At 52.6% G+C, this 16,541-nt stretch overlaps 1 protein-coding gene across 1 annotated transcript in view; it reads left to right on the top strand.

The window, feature by feature from the left end:
* Window positions 1-16,541, top strand: part of PAPPA (pappalysin 1) — an 870,469-nt gene that overhangs the window by 373,181 nt on the left and 480,747 nt on the right. The window contains exon 4 of the mRNA XM_086921096.1: window positions 7,948-8,241. Coding sequence (XP_086777222.1) covers window positions 7,948-8,241 — 294 coding nt within the window. The remainder of the gene's footprint in view (window positions 1-7,947; window positions 8,242-16,541) is intronic.

Genomic DNA, 16,541 nt, shown 5'->3' with positions numbered 1-16,541 from the left:
GGCCCGCAACGGGCCGCTGCAAGCAGAAACCGCATGCCTTTCCATGGCGCCAACGCCACCATGGAAAGGCTGCTCTCCGCACTCATCATAATATGGATGGCGTTGTCTTGCAGACACCGCTACCATATTATTCATGTTTTCCGCCAGGTCGACGAGTCGACCCTGCCGAAAAGCGTCGGACGGTCTTTCCGTCCACTGCAGACCCCCCAGCCATCCTAATATGGTGGGGTGTTTTTTAGATATGGATGGCGGGCGGAACGCCCCCGCCGGGCCAGCGGTGGCTACCGCCAGCCCGGCGGGGGACGATCCTCCCGCCATACTAATGGGCCTCTAAATTCAGTCTCTTCATTTGTTTTGATCCTATTAAAATGCTTGTTTACACCTTGCTTCAGAATTATAAAAAAGTGCTTCTTTGTGCTTTTTTATCTGCTGATATATTTTTAAATATTCGTATAGTTTGTTTACAGGTATTTAAGTTTTGTTGTGAGGAAAAATAACTCCCCACAGCCTTTTCTTTCACACTCCTTGTACTCCAGCAAGATTGTCACATAGTTCATATTCAAAAATCCTCTCACTTTGTAATCAAAAAATGAAACATAAACGCCAATCTAGATGTTAAAGGAATAAGTAGCAATTTCCAGAAGAGATGGCCTGATATTTGACCTCTGTATTTAAATAAACAGCAAACATGACAAGATAAAACAACATTTAAAGGCATATTTCTTGCTCATTAACCGTCTAAACCCAAGCATGGCTATTTCTGGAAGTGCTACAGCACCTTCCGCACTCCTCCTTCCAGCCCTTATGCTCCCTAAGTGAATGTAGATATTTACATAGGTAAGACAATTAGCGAGAGCCATAGCAATGTATTCAGCTGTCCAACGAACAAGCATTGTGATAGCCAATAGGTCTCGCCTTTCTGACCTATTTAGTAGTTATAAATAAATAAATAAAACTAAAAATAGGAAGGACTCTCTAAAGGAGCGGAAATCGGACCGCAGAAGGCGCTTTGCTCTTTGCCACCGGCGCTTTGCATTTTGAAATCGGACTTGCTCTCCACCTCGCCGGACCCGCTACGCGGGTCCCGCAGCGTGGCACTTACCGAGGGGCTGCTGTTCTGGGCTGTTCTACGGACCGGCAGGGCTGCGAGCAAAGCAGGGACTCCTTGGACCAGGAGCCCCTGCGAGCCCCATCAACATCAGCTGGGCTGCTCTCCCTGCCGGCCGCGACCCCGCCCACGGAGCTTTTACTGGCGGGATCTCCTGAGCCTAAACGGGACTCTCTGAAGGAGCGGAAATCGGACCGCAGAAGGCGCTTTGCTCTTTGCCACCGGCGCTTTGCATTTTGAAATCGGACTTGCTCTCCACCTCGCCGGACCCGCTACGCGGGTCCCGCAGCGTGGCACTTACCGAGGGGCTGCTGTTCTGGGCTGTTCTACGGACCGGCAGGGCTGCGAGCAAAGCAGGGACTCCGTGGACCAGGAGCCCCTGCGAGCCCCATCAACATCAGCTGGGCTGCTCTCCCTGCCGGCCGCGACCCCGCCCACGGAGCTTTAACTGGCGGGATCTCCTGAGCCTAAACGGGACTCTCTGAAGGAGCGGAAATCGGACCGCAGAAGGCGCTTTGCTCTTTGCCACCGGCGCTTTGCATTTTGAAATCGGACTTGCTCTCCACCTCGCCGGACCCGCTACGCGGGTCCCGCAGCGTGGCACTTACCGAGGGGCTGCTGTTCTGGGCTGTTCTACGGACCGGCAAGGCTGCGAGCAAAGCAGGGACTCCGTGGACCAGGAGCCCCTGCGAGCCCCATCAACATCAGCTGGGCTGCTCTCCCTGCCGGCCGCGACCCCGCCCATAACGTGTATCAGTACTTTAAGGCCCTAGCACGCCCGCTGCGCGGGAGCGCGCGGGAGAGCGCCCGGGAGAAGCCCGGGACAAGGGCGGGACCGTCTTAGGCCGTCAGGGGCCGAAGGAGGCCGGGCCGGGCCCCCCCCCCTTGATCCCCTCCAGCGCAACAACTAAGGATATGCCTACGCCCCCCCCACGGGAAACTCCTTCTAGGGATTGTGCCTCCTGTTCTGGGACACTGGACAACTATTTCAAATCTAACAAAGGTGAAATGGACTCGGAAGGTTCACTGGAGAAACGTAGGGCGGAGCGCAGGCGCTCCATTGAATCTATGAAAACCAGGACTCTGTTAGATATTATCCCCCACCCCTCTACCCAAGAGGTAGGTGCGCTATCCACTAGCCTAGACACCTCAACAATAGAGGATTTCCCTGCTTTACTAAGGGAAGTTTCTTCGACACAAGGGTCACTATCTGACAAAATCGCAGAGTCAGCCCCCCTAGAGATCTCCCATACCCCTGTCGACTTGGTAACTCAAACCCAATCAGTACCAATGGCCAATAAGAACAAGCCTAAATTAAACGTCATGGCAGAGATACACAGGCCCCCACCCAGTAAACGGGCTCGGAAATCAGCGGGGGGACGGGGGAAATCCAAAATATCGCACTTGGATTTTGGTAAGAGGAATACTAACACTATCACATCGAAGAAGAACACGGAGACAGCCCCACCATCCAAGCTCTTAAACTCTAGCATAACTGTGACCTCTAAAGAGCCAGAGGCTGATACACCGAATCTTAACCACCCATTTTTTGCTAAGGGGAGCATCGAACTTTTACTCCGCTTCCTCCTGCAGCCCATCACTGACAGTCTAAAAAAAGTTGAGATTAGGCTTACCTTACTAGAGACTTCACTTACCACTCTGAATTCTCTAGTAAGTAAGCAGACAAAGTTAGTGGAAACTCACTCCTTGGGTGGGGAACCCTCTAAAACAGAAATCGCAGCTAATGTTAGCAAAGCCCCCCCAAAAAGCTTGCCACCGGCTGCCCCTCTGCAACCTCTTATGTCTGTCCAACTCCAAGCACGGCACAATAACCCAAGTAACAGACCTATTGATCCAGTGGCTTTAGCCCCACATAGTTCACAATTAGAGTCCACTAGAACAAATCAAGATAGGGTTAATGACCCCCCACTCACGCCAGCTTGCCTAACCCCTAGACCACGGAGGCCAGATCTCCCACCCGAGGCCAATAGATTAACGGTGGTCTTAGCTGGGGCCCCTCATCTAAGATCAGGAGAACATGAGGATTATCATTCCCTCAAGAAAAAGGTAATCAAATGGTTAAACTGGAACCGACCCCTGCCACCTCACTTTAACAATGAAATCATTATGGTGAGGAGGGTTCCATGGCTAGGGAAGACCAGGAAAACCATAGTGGGGGACTGCATCATGGTAACCTTTAAAGACCCGGGCACGGTTCGACACATCTGTGATGGAATGAACCGATCCCTTGATTCCACGATACAAACCCTCCCAGTATCCTTTTTCTTTCCCCCAATTCCTAGGCACCAGGCTCAAACATATGATAAATGGACAAGGGTGGACTATAGACGCAACCATAAAGGCTTTGCCCAACGCCCGTATTACCAACCACCGGACACACCTTTCAGCGATTTTAATCGCTTTAACTGTCTGAACGGGCTGGACGGGGTCGACTGACTCACTGCCCATAAGTCTGCGCTAGGGGAATCGGGCTTCTGTGGCCCCCCGGACCCCCCGATGATGTGCCCTGCTGCAATCCCCGGCCCACTGAACGATCTACCCATCCCAGAACATGGCCAAATTGAATTCTCCAATCCTACCAATGACGGAGTAGTTTCTGCAGAGCGAACAACTGGGGTTCCCTTCCCAGAGGGCGAGGGGCAATTGAGATCCACGGAGTCAAATGCTCTTTTTGGTGCCCCAGCTACAGGCCCTGTAACACAAGTGGAATATGGTCTCACCCCCTCCGTCTCACTTGCCATGATACCCCCAACCACTGAACATTTAAGGATAATCTCCTGGAACATCGCGGGACTAACAAACAAATTGGAAGAGCCTGCCTGGGGAAAGTACATAGAAACTGGTGACATATGTATGTTCCAGGAAACCTGGGCCAGAGAGGACCATGAGTATCCAGGGTATGCATCCTTTTTTATTCCAGCCAGGTGGGAAGGTAAAGGCCGACCTTCAGGGGGTCTTGTGACATGGATTGCTGTTCACCTGGGCTGTGTGGCAACAAGGCTCCCATGCACCTCCGACGACATCCTCGCGGTCTTGCTAACATGGCCAAACAAAGTTAGCCTCCTGCTGGTCAACATCTATTCTAGACCAATGGGAAAGGCAAAAGAATCACCGACTTTTAATGAACTGTCGAACTTTTTATCTGAACTGTCGACTGATTCTTATTATGTGGTGGGCGGAGACTTCAACGCCCACTATGAGCCACTTCCCGGCCTCCAGGAAGGATTCCTATCAGAAGAAGAGGATAGGTGGGCAGTACCAGGGGTTGATGTGACTCCTCCGAAAGCTTGGACCCCGCTAGCGTTACAAATTACTGCCCTTACGCTAAGGTACGGTCTTAGAGCGTGTAATGGGCGAACCATCTCGGACACACCAGGCAAAATCACTTATAATCGCCAGGGAAGGGAGTCACACCTAGATTACATTCTGGTCCAACTACCGAGGTGGCCATTAATACAGGATTTTAGGGTTATTGACAGGATGGACAGTGACCACAATGCTCTTGAGTTAGACCTCGCCCACCCAGCACCGCAGGGCCTAGCGACCCATGAGGTAGGGAACCATCCAACACTCCTTATAGACAACACCAGGAGAAGAATTAGGTGGGAGCATATGGTCACAAACAAGGACAAAATCCCACTGCTTTACGCAGAGATTACTCCCATCCTGGAAACTGTTGGGGCCCTTGATAGTGAGGCAAACCAAATAGATATAAGGAGCAAACTGTTTGATGCCCATAAAGAACTCATAAAAGTGGCGGTACCCCATTTGACACGCAAAACACAAAAGCCAAGAGTGAGGCCCCCATGCAAAACGCAATGGTATAACTCAGCCTGTAGACGGGCCAAAACAGAACTCCTTGGAGTCATTAAGGAGGGCATAGGAGGGGAACGCCTTAAGCAATGTAGACAAGCTTATAAAAAGCTTCTCACACAAGCCAAAATAGAATGGGAGGAAAACCAGTGGGAAGAGCTCACAAAGGCCCTAGCAGTACAAGATCAACGGCTGTTTTGGAGAATGGTGAATGGGGGATCAGGGAGTCTTCACTCGGCGGTGGAGCCTAACATAGCGCCGGGAGTGTGGCAGGCCCACTTCCAGTCGCTATATAGCGCTGAGTCCGGAGAAATTCCTGTGATTATTGAACCAGTGAGACAGGGCTTGCAGGCGGACCAAATAACATTGAGTGAGGTAACAGCTGCTATCTCAGGCCTGGCTCCGGGGAAGGCGCCTGGGCTAGACGGGCTTCCGGGAGATCTGTACAAGCAGGAGCCCACCGTCTGGGCGCCCTACCTCGCAGCCCTTTTTAATGGCGTCCTTGGTGGGATGGAAATCCCCAGTACTTGGCTGGGGGCCGAGGTGGTCCCGATTTTTAAAAAGGGATCCCCTCTGCTCCCAGCCAACTACAGACCAATTAGCCTGATAGATGTAGCACAGAAGCTGTTCGGCAGGGTTCTCCTGAACAGGCTTCAGGAATGGATTGAGGAGGTGGGCGCCCTCAGTCCATACCAGGCAGGCTTTAGGAAAGGGGTATCAACTGTGGACCAGGTCTTCAGACTAAACCTGATCTACTGGAGGACAGTACGGTTTGAAGGCGGTAGCTTGTACACGATTTTCGTGGACCTTAAAGCCGCCTTCGACCTTGTGCCTAGGGGTAAACTATGGGTCATCTTAGCAGGGATGGGCATCCCACCAGATATCCTATTGACCCTGCAGAGGCTGCATCATAACAACTATGCCCAGGTGAGGTGTGGGAGGTCGGGGGAGCTGACTGATAGATTCCCCGTGGGCAGAGGGGTGAGACAGGGTTGTGTGCTGGCGCCGACCCTGTTTTGCCTCTTTGTTAACGGGGTAATAGCCCATCTAAACGCCACCGACTACACAGATGCCCCTAAATTGAATGGCAACAGTGTACCCGCAATAATGTTTGCGGATGATACACTGTTGGTATCCATAACACCCATGGGCATTCAAAAGATACTTGATGCTTTCGTGGCCTTCTGCCAGGATAGAGGGTTGGAAATCAATGCCTCAAAAACCAAATATATGGTATTGAACCCAAACCGTAAACAGCGTCCAAACCCCCTACTGGGAGCAGTACGACTGGATAGAGTAACCACGTTCGAATATCTTGGCGTGACACTCAATGAAAATATGACCTGGGAGAGCCATCAAACCAGGGCTAACCTTAAGTTAGTACAAACTACCGGGGGTATTGCCCGGATGATGACCAGTTCGACCTACCGCCCATTGGGGGCCCTAATCCAGATATATAAGGCACAGGCAAGGGGGGCCATCTTGTATGGGGCTGAACTGTGGGGGCATATTCCATGTCGGAATTTGTCTTGTACAGAAAACAGGTTTTTAAGGCAAATTACCGCACTTCCCCCCAGCACACCCCTTCTCCCCCTGAGGCTTGATTTAGGGCTACGGCCACTTGTCGACGAGATAAGCCTAAGACCCCTTGCCTTCTGGCGTAGGCTTTGGAGCAGCGACAATCTCGCCGATTATAGGGCGGAACTGGTCGAATTATTAAAACATCCTAAGGTGCTCAGTATCCCCTGGGTCCAAAATATCCAGTCAGTTTGCACAGATATGGGGCTCCCTGAATTGTGGACTGAACCAGCAGATACAGCACCAAGAATCTCTAGGAGAGCATTGGCGAAGCTGTACCACGAACATAAAAGGGTAAGGGCTATAGCTACCCAGACGGAGGGGTCCCTTTCCTCTATATTCCTGCAAACCAAGGATCTTTATATATTTGAGAAAGCTTTGGATCCTGTTTACCCCATACTCTCTAGAAAGTTATTCCTCCAGTGGAGATATAGCACACTCCCATTACGGTCCTTTTGCAGCACCTGGTCAAAAGTCCCTTCTACCAAGTTCTGTCCTCTTTGTGTTGACAAAGAGGAGAATGATTTGCACGTGATCTTTTTCTGCCCAGCATACAAGGCAGCAAGAAAGTACTGGCTGTTGCCCTTGATTAAGAATTTGGGTGGCAGGGAATATGGACCGATGTATAGGATCTTGAAAAGTGATGCTTCCGGCCCTATTGTCTTTGCACTTTCCAAATTCTTAACGAATGTTTGGCACACGCGTAGTCGTCTTTTAAAAATTGCTGGGTAGATTGTAGAACTGCTTACCTTTTAATAATCACTTGCATTGTCTGGTTATGGTTTTAATTGTACGCACTGATGTTTTATATGACTGTGTCGGAATTTATGTGATTTTACTGTACATGTATCTTTTATGACCAAACGGTCGAAATAAAGATTTCTAAAGTAAAAGTAAAGTAAAAATAGGAAGAAAATAAAAAGAGGCATGTTCATGCAGCAGTCGCTAGCATGCATGTCAGTAGGTGCACACATATGTGGTGACGTGTATGCATGCATGTTTATCACCTACTGAATGATACAGGTGACATGTTCTTTTTAACCCCTGTTTCTCTTTACAATTCAGCAAACACAGCTTCTTTCACTATGTCATGTATCCCCATTGTTTCCTCTTCTTCTTTTTGGGCACCATTCTGTCTTTGAAACTTCTGTTACTACCTCTCTTTTCCTTTCTGACCAAAAATCTCAAAAGTGTTCCATTTTCTACTCTCAGCACATTTCTGTCGTTATTAAGGCATGGATTCACTACTTTTGAGGTGGCTTACTTTTACAGTAATTTGGATGCAACTGTCTTCTTTCTTCGACAGGTGGTTGCTTTGTGTTTATTGTTGTCAAGCCACACGTCTCCTCTTGGTCGTCTCTCTAGGCAATGATTTCCATGTCTACTATTTCTTTTCTAATTATTATTCCTTTATCTTTTGTTTGCAGGTGGAATTGTTCTGAACCCATCTTTTTATGGGATCCCAGGTCACACACACACGATGATCCATGAGATTGGGCACAGCCTTGGCCTTTACCATGTCTTTCGTGGCATCTCTGAGATTATGTCCTGCAGTGACCCGTGTATGGAGACGGAACCATCCTTTGAGACTGGAGACCTCTGTGGTGACACCAATCCAGCTCCCAAGCATAAAATGTGTGGTGACCCAAGCCCTGGGAATGAAACATGTGGCTACCAGCATTTTGTGAATACTCCTTTCAACAACTACATGAGCTATGCAGGTATTCTGCTATTGCATTTCTGTATTTATTTGCTCTGTCCATAAAACCTGATGTGAACCTACATAAGATCATGGATGTACTGGCTTCAGGTTGCAGCCTATGCACAAATCAATTTTGGTAACTTAAAAGCATTTTTGGTATTGCTTTGAATTACGTGAAACAGAGCCTGATATGACACTGTCCTAAAAGCAAGCTGAGCTCCACGGGAAACCCCTTTTGGTACCCACTACCTCTCAAAACTGGCAGGAAAAAGGCTGAAGAGAAATCTTTTTTTGCACTGGACTGCTTGTTATGGAACACCTTACCTGAACAACCTTGGGAGCATGTCAAATATGGCTAAAGACACATTTATGTGCCTAATTCTCCATGGCTCAGGCTGAGTCAGCACATAGTTACTTCTCACTAGAGTGATTAGAACTCTATAGAATTTGATTGTGTTGGGTTGGATTGGATTTGATTTACTGCGAACCCATTTCTCATACTAAAATTCCAATTGAACGGTCACTGTTGTTTTGGACAATTTATGTCTCACTGTAAAACAGTCTCTTGCCTTGACATAAATGTCACTCTTGTTTAGTGTCAAAGGCCAATTGCCTATAATGGGGTTGTAGGAAGGTGGATACCTGACTATGGTTGCCCCCAACTTTTTGCCTGGTGTTTTGCTGGTTTTTCGTCTTAGTTGACCTGGGACCCTGCTATTCAGGGGCCCAGGCCTACTGCTCTCTCTGTAAAATGGATTCCATGTACCTTAGGTACATATCTAATTGGATACTGAGTCACCTTATCAGTCCCTGTACAGTATACCTTAGGTATCCAGGGCATAGGTGTACCCAGGGCCTACCAGGGGCTGCAGCATGTATTATGCCACCCATGGCTGGCCATCCAAATCTGACACAACTGGCTGCATGACAGCTGGGGCAAGGTGGTGTAATCACCCCTTTGATTTAGATATAGTATTCCTATATCTAACCCTATAATGGACACATGTATTCCTATCAGTCACTCCTATGGCATGCCTTATCAATCCTGAAGGCAGAGTGCTTGGAATTATGTGAGATGGTGCTCTGGCATGAGCTGAGCCCGTTTGCAGCTTGCGGAACCAAGTCCTAATAGCTGGTCCATGATAACGCGTACCATATACTATTAAGTGCATTATAATCCTCGCGGTTATTTGCCAACTTTGGTATCGCTTTATCAAAACATGTCAAGTAAGGTGTCATACGAATTGGAATACTAACCCCTCGCCAATTCTGGTGACGGGGTTAGCATTCCACCCTTCTAGAGGGACACGACATGTATGTAACTGTGAACTCTGGTTAAAGCTAACTCTAGCCTCAGCATCACAAAATGGATGCTGCCACCACAGACACAAGTCTGACCTCCTGCTGCTGGGAGTCCTTCCAGCGAGGAGAGCTTGGACAAAGGGTTTCCTTTCAGGGGTGGTGCTAGCACCATCCCAGACAGGGTTTAGTGTATCCAAGGTAAGAGCGGGCCCCCTTCCCAAATTAGATAATTCTGAATCTTGACTACTTTCCACAAAAGAACTCTTGAACATTTCTGAAAACTCTCCCTTGTGGCTAAGGAGTAGCCACCCTGCATCAGCGGGCACCATCTAAGCGCTTGCGGTTTGCTGTAAGTCCATCCTCCGGATCAAGACTGCCCAGCTCGACGATACCCAGATTCCCTGGCATCTCTGACCTCTACCTGCATCATCAGCCCAGCTGAGATTCGTGGGTGTGACGAGACCTGAGTGACCTGCCATCTTCAAAACCTGCACAACGCTTATCCAGCACGACCGCCGAGGGATCCTCAAGTGAGTGCTTTGGGGTTTGAGAAGCCCTAACCCTGAGCAGCTCCAGCACCGAAGTCCAACCCCCCAGCATCCACGAGGTCTGCGTGTGGCCCTTCTGCTCTTTGCTGCTCACCGCGTTGTCCGGTCACTTGCCTGCTGGCTAGTGGCCCTCCTGACGACGAACCACGATGATTACACCGCTGGTCTGGTTGCTCCAGACTGGCCCTTGCTCCCTTCCAAGAGAGGAGCACCCCGGACCCTCCTGGTCCACTCCAGACGCCATCTTGACTCCACCGCGTGGGCTTGACTTTGCCAAGGTTTGTTGCCCCAATCCTGGGTCCAGCATTGCCGACAGCAGACATCTTCGTGGGACAGCTCGCACCTCCATCCTGGTCGCCGACAACGCCTCCTGGTCCGAGGGACAGCAGAGTCCAGCGTCGCCCACTCACCTGGTCGAAGTGACTTCCACCGGTGCCATCCTGCTTCCCACCTAATCACTGGCTAGTGATTAAGAACTGAGTCCCCTCTGCTTTCAGGTCGTCTCCATCATCGATCCAGGCTTGGATCCCTCCGAATATCTTCACTGGTCGCCTGCCAGCAACTTCTTCTTTAGGCTCCATAGACTTCAACGAGGATTCCCAACGTCTTTTGAACCCTATGCAGCCGCAGCCCCTGGGCTAGGTAACCTGAGCATTTCGGTGCTACAACATAGCTTCACTATCTAAGTGTCCAGATCCTTTGTCGTTTTCAGTCTAGCTAGTCGGATTCGTCCGATAACAGTAACTTTACGAATACTAGCATCCATAGACTTTGTCCCGCATCCCGCGTGAGAGTGCACACTCTGCACCCGATCTCCCTAGGCCTCCTGCTCCTAACCTGAGGGTTCAGTAGTGTAGTCCTAGCGATCCTGAAGCCTCTGGATCTTGTTACTTACCTGCTAGTATTTCGCATTCCACTTTTAGAGTAAAAGATTTTGCGTGCCCCTCGGGCATTTGTGTAAATTGTGCGACTTAAAGTATTTTCTTAAGAGTTTTGTTGTGTGCTTAGCTCCCTGACTCATAAAGAGTTCAGGGTAGACTTGTTATAAATAAATATCCTTTATTTTTCATAACAACTTGTGTGGTGTCCTTTCACTTGACGTTCAAGGGGTATATGTGATGGTATAACAGCTGGCTTAACACGCCCTCTAGAGTTTAGCCTAAAGACTGCTCTTGTCCATGCTACTAGGATAGCTGGTCTATAAGGTTGACTTGCAACCAATCATCAATAAGGGTTGTTTGGTATGATACACAGTGATCACTAGAATAGTGAGCACTATATATCAGGCCAACTTCTCACATTGGTGAGCAGCAGTTGGGATTTGAGCTTGCTGTTGTTTTACCACACGTATCCTAAGAATATCATTTGAAAGATCACATAAGTACCAAGGTACATATAACTTAGCTTAGAATACTCTGAGTTCTACTGAACCAGCTGTTGTAGTGTAACAGGGCTTAGCACACCCTGACTACAACTCTTAGCAAGGGATCAGTAGGCCAACAAATAGTGTAGGTAAGTGCACCACTTACACCTCACTAGAAAAGCATGTCAGACAAAGGAGAGAACTCAGAGGCTCCCCTTATGTCTGTTGACCCTCCACAGGTCATGCCAAGATATGCAGCTCTTAGCTTCCAGGAGATGAGACAAGTGTGTACCTCCAGGAAGCTAAAACAGGGTTCTAACACTACCATCCCATTTCTGATAGGTCTCTTAGAGACTTATGATGCAAGGAGGGTTTCTAACACAGGCCCTTCTAATCCAGATGGGAGTATGCCCCCCTTAGAGGGAACCCTTAGGGACCCTGACCTCAACCTCAATGGAACAGGAAGTGAAGGAGAGTAAGAGGATCAGGAGTTGTCAGGGGATGAGGCAGACAAGGGTCAGTTAGAAGTCAGTAGACTCACCAGGACAACTTAAGCAGGCATGAAAATGGACTTGGGGGACCCCCAGGTCCCCTCTCAGGCAGGCTTAACATTGGGAGTGGACGAGTTAGGTCTCTAGCCAGAGGCTCTAACAGATCCATTTGAACCAATGGCTCTCAGACCTCTTCTCACAGAGGGATGACATCCCCTCACAGAAGAGAGCATGAGGCCAAGATGAGGGAAGTCAAACTAAGGATTGAAAGGGAAGAACCTGCCCTGGCCAAAGAGAGACTTGCCTTTGCTAGAGAGCAGAAATGGAGTGGGGCAGACCCCACTGGTGGCAGCATTATTCCTAGAGATAAAGAAAGGAATCTGAAAGAAACACGTTAGTGTTAGATTCCTTACCTTAGAATATCCCCAGGCGTCAGTCTGGATCCGGAAACTTTTGCGTAGCAGTACCCCTGCGCGTCGGTAGGCGTCGTCTGCAGGCGTCCCCTGCGGCTCCGCGTCCGTCGTCGGCGTCGTGCGCCGTGATGACGTCGCTGGAGTATATAGACGCCGCCTCCGCGCGCTGACGTCAGTTCTTCTTTTTTCCGCGCCAGTGGACGCAGATCTGAAGAGCAGTATCCCGGTCTTTGACCAAGTTTTTCGAAGTACTTACTCAATTGTGCCTGATAGGATGCCTGGGTTCAAGCACTGTGATGACTGTGAGCGCACGATGTCGGTCACAGACCATCACCGCCTCTGTCTCCGGTGTCTGGGCCCCGACCACGACGTGGACTCCTGCGTCGACTGCCGGGCCCTCACCAACAAGGCTAGGCGGGAGCGGTCCCGCAAGCTACTGGAGCTCCGGGTGTCGGCTCCTCGTCGGGACCGGGAGCGGTCCCGGTCCGGCCGGAGGTCGAGAGAGCGTTCGAGGGAACGATCGCGGAGCCGCGCCGAGCGTTCCGGAAGTCGACACCACTCGTCAGGCTCGTCAGGTAAGAAGCATAGGAAGTCGGGGCGTCGTCATCGTACCCCCGACTCCCCCCGACGCTCGCGCGATGCGGCCGGGGGCTCGGGTGACCCCAACCCCGCGGCTCCGCGAGAGTCGCCGGCGCGGCCTGCCTCATACCCTCCGGTCCCTGGGCACGGTGCGACGCCTGAGGAGATCGAGGCGTTCCTCATGGCCATGAGGGCGCTCGGTTCTCCGACGGGGCCTACGGTGCCTTCGGGCCCAGTGCTACCGTCTGGGGGTCCTAGCGGTTCGGGTGTCCCTGCCTCGGCGCCGTCGGGTGCTCCGGCCCCGGCGCCGCCGACGGCTCCGATCCCGGCGCCGCAAGGGCCTTCGGGATCGGCGCCGGCTGGTCTTCCGGCCTCCCCGGCGCCGTTGCCATCGGGGTTACCCCCGACGCCGCCCCCGCGCGACGCCGGTTCTCCGGTGCCGGCTCCGGCCGGCTCCGGGGTTCCGACGCCGGCTCCGGGCGGCGCCGTCCCCTTACCTTCCCCGACGCCGGACACGGCGCCGGACGGGCGTCGCTCGACGCCGGTCCCGGCGCCGATGGGGCCCATGAACCCCGAGGAGCCGGTCTACATCGTTGACTCCGAATACGGAGAAGATGAAGAGTTCGGTGAAGGTTGGGAGGGGTCCGAGGACCCTCTGTCACGCGAGTGCCAGTATGACCCGGACTGGACAGGTGACTTGGGGGATGCCAGTGGTCTGGACGACTCTCCTAACCCTGGTTTGATCTCTCCTCCTTCCGTGGCTTCGGTGGAGGGAGCTGCTTATTCTGTGGTGCTGATGAGGGCTGCCAAGGCCTTACACCTTGAGCTCCCCGTCGCGGCCGTGAGGCCTAACATCCTCACCGAGGTCTTCAAACCGCAGTCATGCCCACAGGAGCCACTGCTGCCGTTTAATGAAGCCTTATCAGACGTTCTGTTGGGCACTTGGTCCAGGCCCGCTTCAGGTCCGCCTGTTGATCGGAACGTGGCCAGGCGCCACCGTCCTTGTCCGGACGACCCCAAGTTCCTGTCTACCCACCCCACTCCTGAGAGTCTGGTGATCCAGGCCTCGACCTCCCAGTCCGCATTCCCGTCGGCCCCGCCCGACCGGGAATCCAAGAGGTATGACCAATTTGGCAAAAAGGTCTTCTCGTCCATTAGTTTGGGCCTGCGGTCTTGCAACACCGCCTGCCTCTTGGGCCGCTACACCCACTCTGTGTGGGATACGGTCGCGGAACTGCTGCCAGAATGCCCCATGGAGGTGCGGGCAAAACTCGGTCAGGCTGTGGCTGAGGGCCGAGATGCAGCAAAATATTCGATACGGTGTGGTCTTGATACGACCGACTCGCTGGGCAGAGCTATGTCAACGACAGTGGCGATTCGTCGCCACGCCTGGCTGAGATCCGCCAATTTTTCGGCAGACGTCCAAAGTGCACTGATGGACATGCCGTTCGATGGCCGTCACCTCTTCGGTGACAAGGCGGACCACGCGCTGGAACGCTTCAAGGACTCCAGGGTCACGGCCAAGTCCTTGGGTCTCTCGACCCAGCGTCAGCAAACGGGTTCGTTTCGTCCCTTTCGTGGCCAAGGAAGGGGCGCCCCCACACGTGCTGCCAGCCACGCGCCGCAACAATCATTTCAACGCGGTGGCGGCCGTGGAAAACGCCGTGGCGGCGGTCGGGGACAACGGCGGGGTCAGACCACACCTTCCCCCGCAGCATCTACCCCAAAATCCTCCTAGTCCGTGCTTTCGGCCCCATGTGACGCCAGTGGGTGGCAGGGTTCGCCATCACCACGCTCACTGGCGCACGATCACTTCGGACAGGTGGGTGCTGCAAATCGTCCGAAGGGGCTACTCCCTCCCCTTCGAGACCTCTCCTCCAGCCATGCCACCGCAGAACCACCGTGTGTCGGGGGACCACTTGACACTTCTGCAGGAGGAAGTTACGGCCCTCTTGGCCAAGGGGGCCATCGAGCGCGTTCCTGGGCCAGAAGTAGGGCGTGGTTGTTATTCCCACTACTTTCTGGTGCCCAAGAAGGACAAGGGGGGCCTACGTCCTATCTTGGATCTAAGGAACGTCAACGGCTTCCTCCGGAAGGAGAAGTTCAAGATGTTGACGTTAGCTCAGGTCTTGGCTGCTCTAGACCCACAAGACTGGATGGTAGCGTTGGACTTGCAGGACGCCTATTTTCACATCCCCGTCCTGCCGGCCCACCGGCGCTACCTGCGGTTCACGGTAGGCCAGGAGCATTTTCAGTTTATCGTGCTTCCCTTCGGCCTTACCAGCGCCCCACGGGTGTTCACAAAGGTGATGGCGGTGGTCGCAGCCCATCTGCGCAGGTTGGGGGTTTCAGTCTTCCCCTACCTAGACGACTGGTTGTTGAAGGCGGGCTCGCCCCAGACAGTCGTCCACCACCTTCAGATGACGGCAGACCTCTTGCACGACCTGGGGTTCTCCATCAATGTGCCGAAATCACACCTGTGTCCCTCTCAAAAGCTCCTTTTCATCGGAGCGGTTCTGGACTCGGCGCAGTTTCGGGTTTATCCTCCGGAACGGCGGGTTCGGGATATTCAGGCTTTGATTCCCATCTTTCAGCCGCTATCCCGGGTTTCGGTCAGGTTGACGCTGCGGCTGCTGGGACTGATGGCTTCCTGCATCCTTCTGGTGCATCACGCTCGGTGGCGGATGCGGGCTCTGCAGTGGGACCTGAAGTTTCAGTGGGCCCAGCATCAGGGCAACTTGTCCGACCACGTCTTGATCTCGGAGGGCACTGCGAGACAACTGCAGTGGTGGCTTACGGACCGCGATTGGGTCAGGGGCAAGTCCCTCTCCCTTCCCCAACCGGAGCACGTTGTCGTGACGGACGCGTCCCTCCAGGGCTGGGGTGGCCACTTGGGAGAGGCAGAGATCAGAGGCATCTGGTCTCCGGCGGAGTCCCGGCTCCATATCAACCTGTTGGAGCTGCGGGCGATTCGTCTGGCACTGAAGGCATTCCTCCCCTTTGTCAACGGGAGTGTGGTGCAGGTGTTCACCGACAACACCACCGCCATGTGGTACTGCAACAAACAGGGCGGTGTGGGGTCGTGGACCCTTTGCCAGGAGGCTCTGCGCCTCTGGCAATGGCTGGAACGTCAGGGCGTGACTCTGACGGTTCAACACCTGGCAGGTTCTCTGAACGCCAGGGCGGACGAACTCAGCCGTCGGTGCTCGAAGGATCACGAATGGCGTCTGAACTCGGACGTGGCGCAAGGCATCTTTCTGCAATGGGGAGAGCCTTGGTTAGATCTATTCGCCACCGAAGAGAACGCGCAATGTCATCAGTTCTGCGCGTTGGAGTTTCCAAGACGGCACTCGCACGGCGACGCCTTTCGGCGCGCGTGGAGTTGCGGTCTGTTATACGCCTTTCCGCCTATACCACTTCTGCCCAGAGTGCTGAAGAAGATCAGGCGCGACCGGGCCCAAGTTATCCTTGTGGCTCCGGACTGGGCTCGAAGGTACTGGTATCCCGAGCTACTCAGCATGTCAGTCGGTCCCCCGATCCGCCTGCCCCTTCAGGAGGACCTTCTGTCGCAGCAGCAGGGGACGGTCCTCCACCCGAACCTGTCCAGTCTCCACCTCCATGCT

The sequence above is a fragment of the Lissotriton vulgaris genome, chromosome 5 (assembly GCF_964263255.1).
Source record: "Lissotriton vulgaris chromosome 5, aLisVul1.2, whole genome shotgun sequence".
NCBI classification, from domain to species: Eukaryota; Metazoa; Chordata; class Amphibia; order Caudata; family Salamandridae; genus Lissotriton; species Lissotriton vulgaris.
The sequence above is the reverse complement of the archived record's forward strand: the minus strand, read 5'-3'. Positions and strand labels throughout refer to the sequence as shown.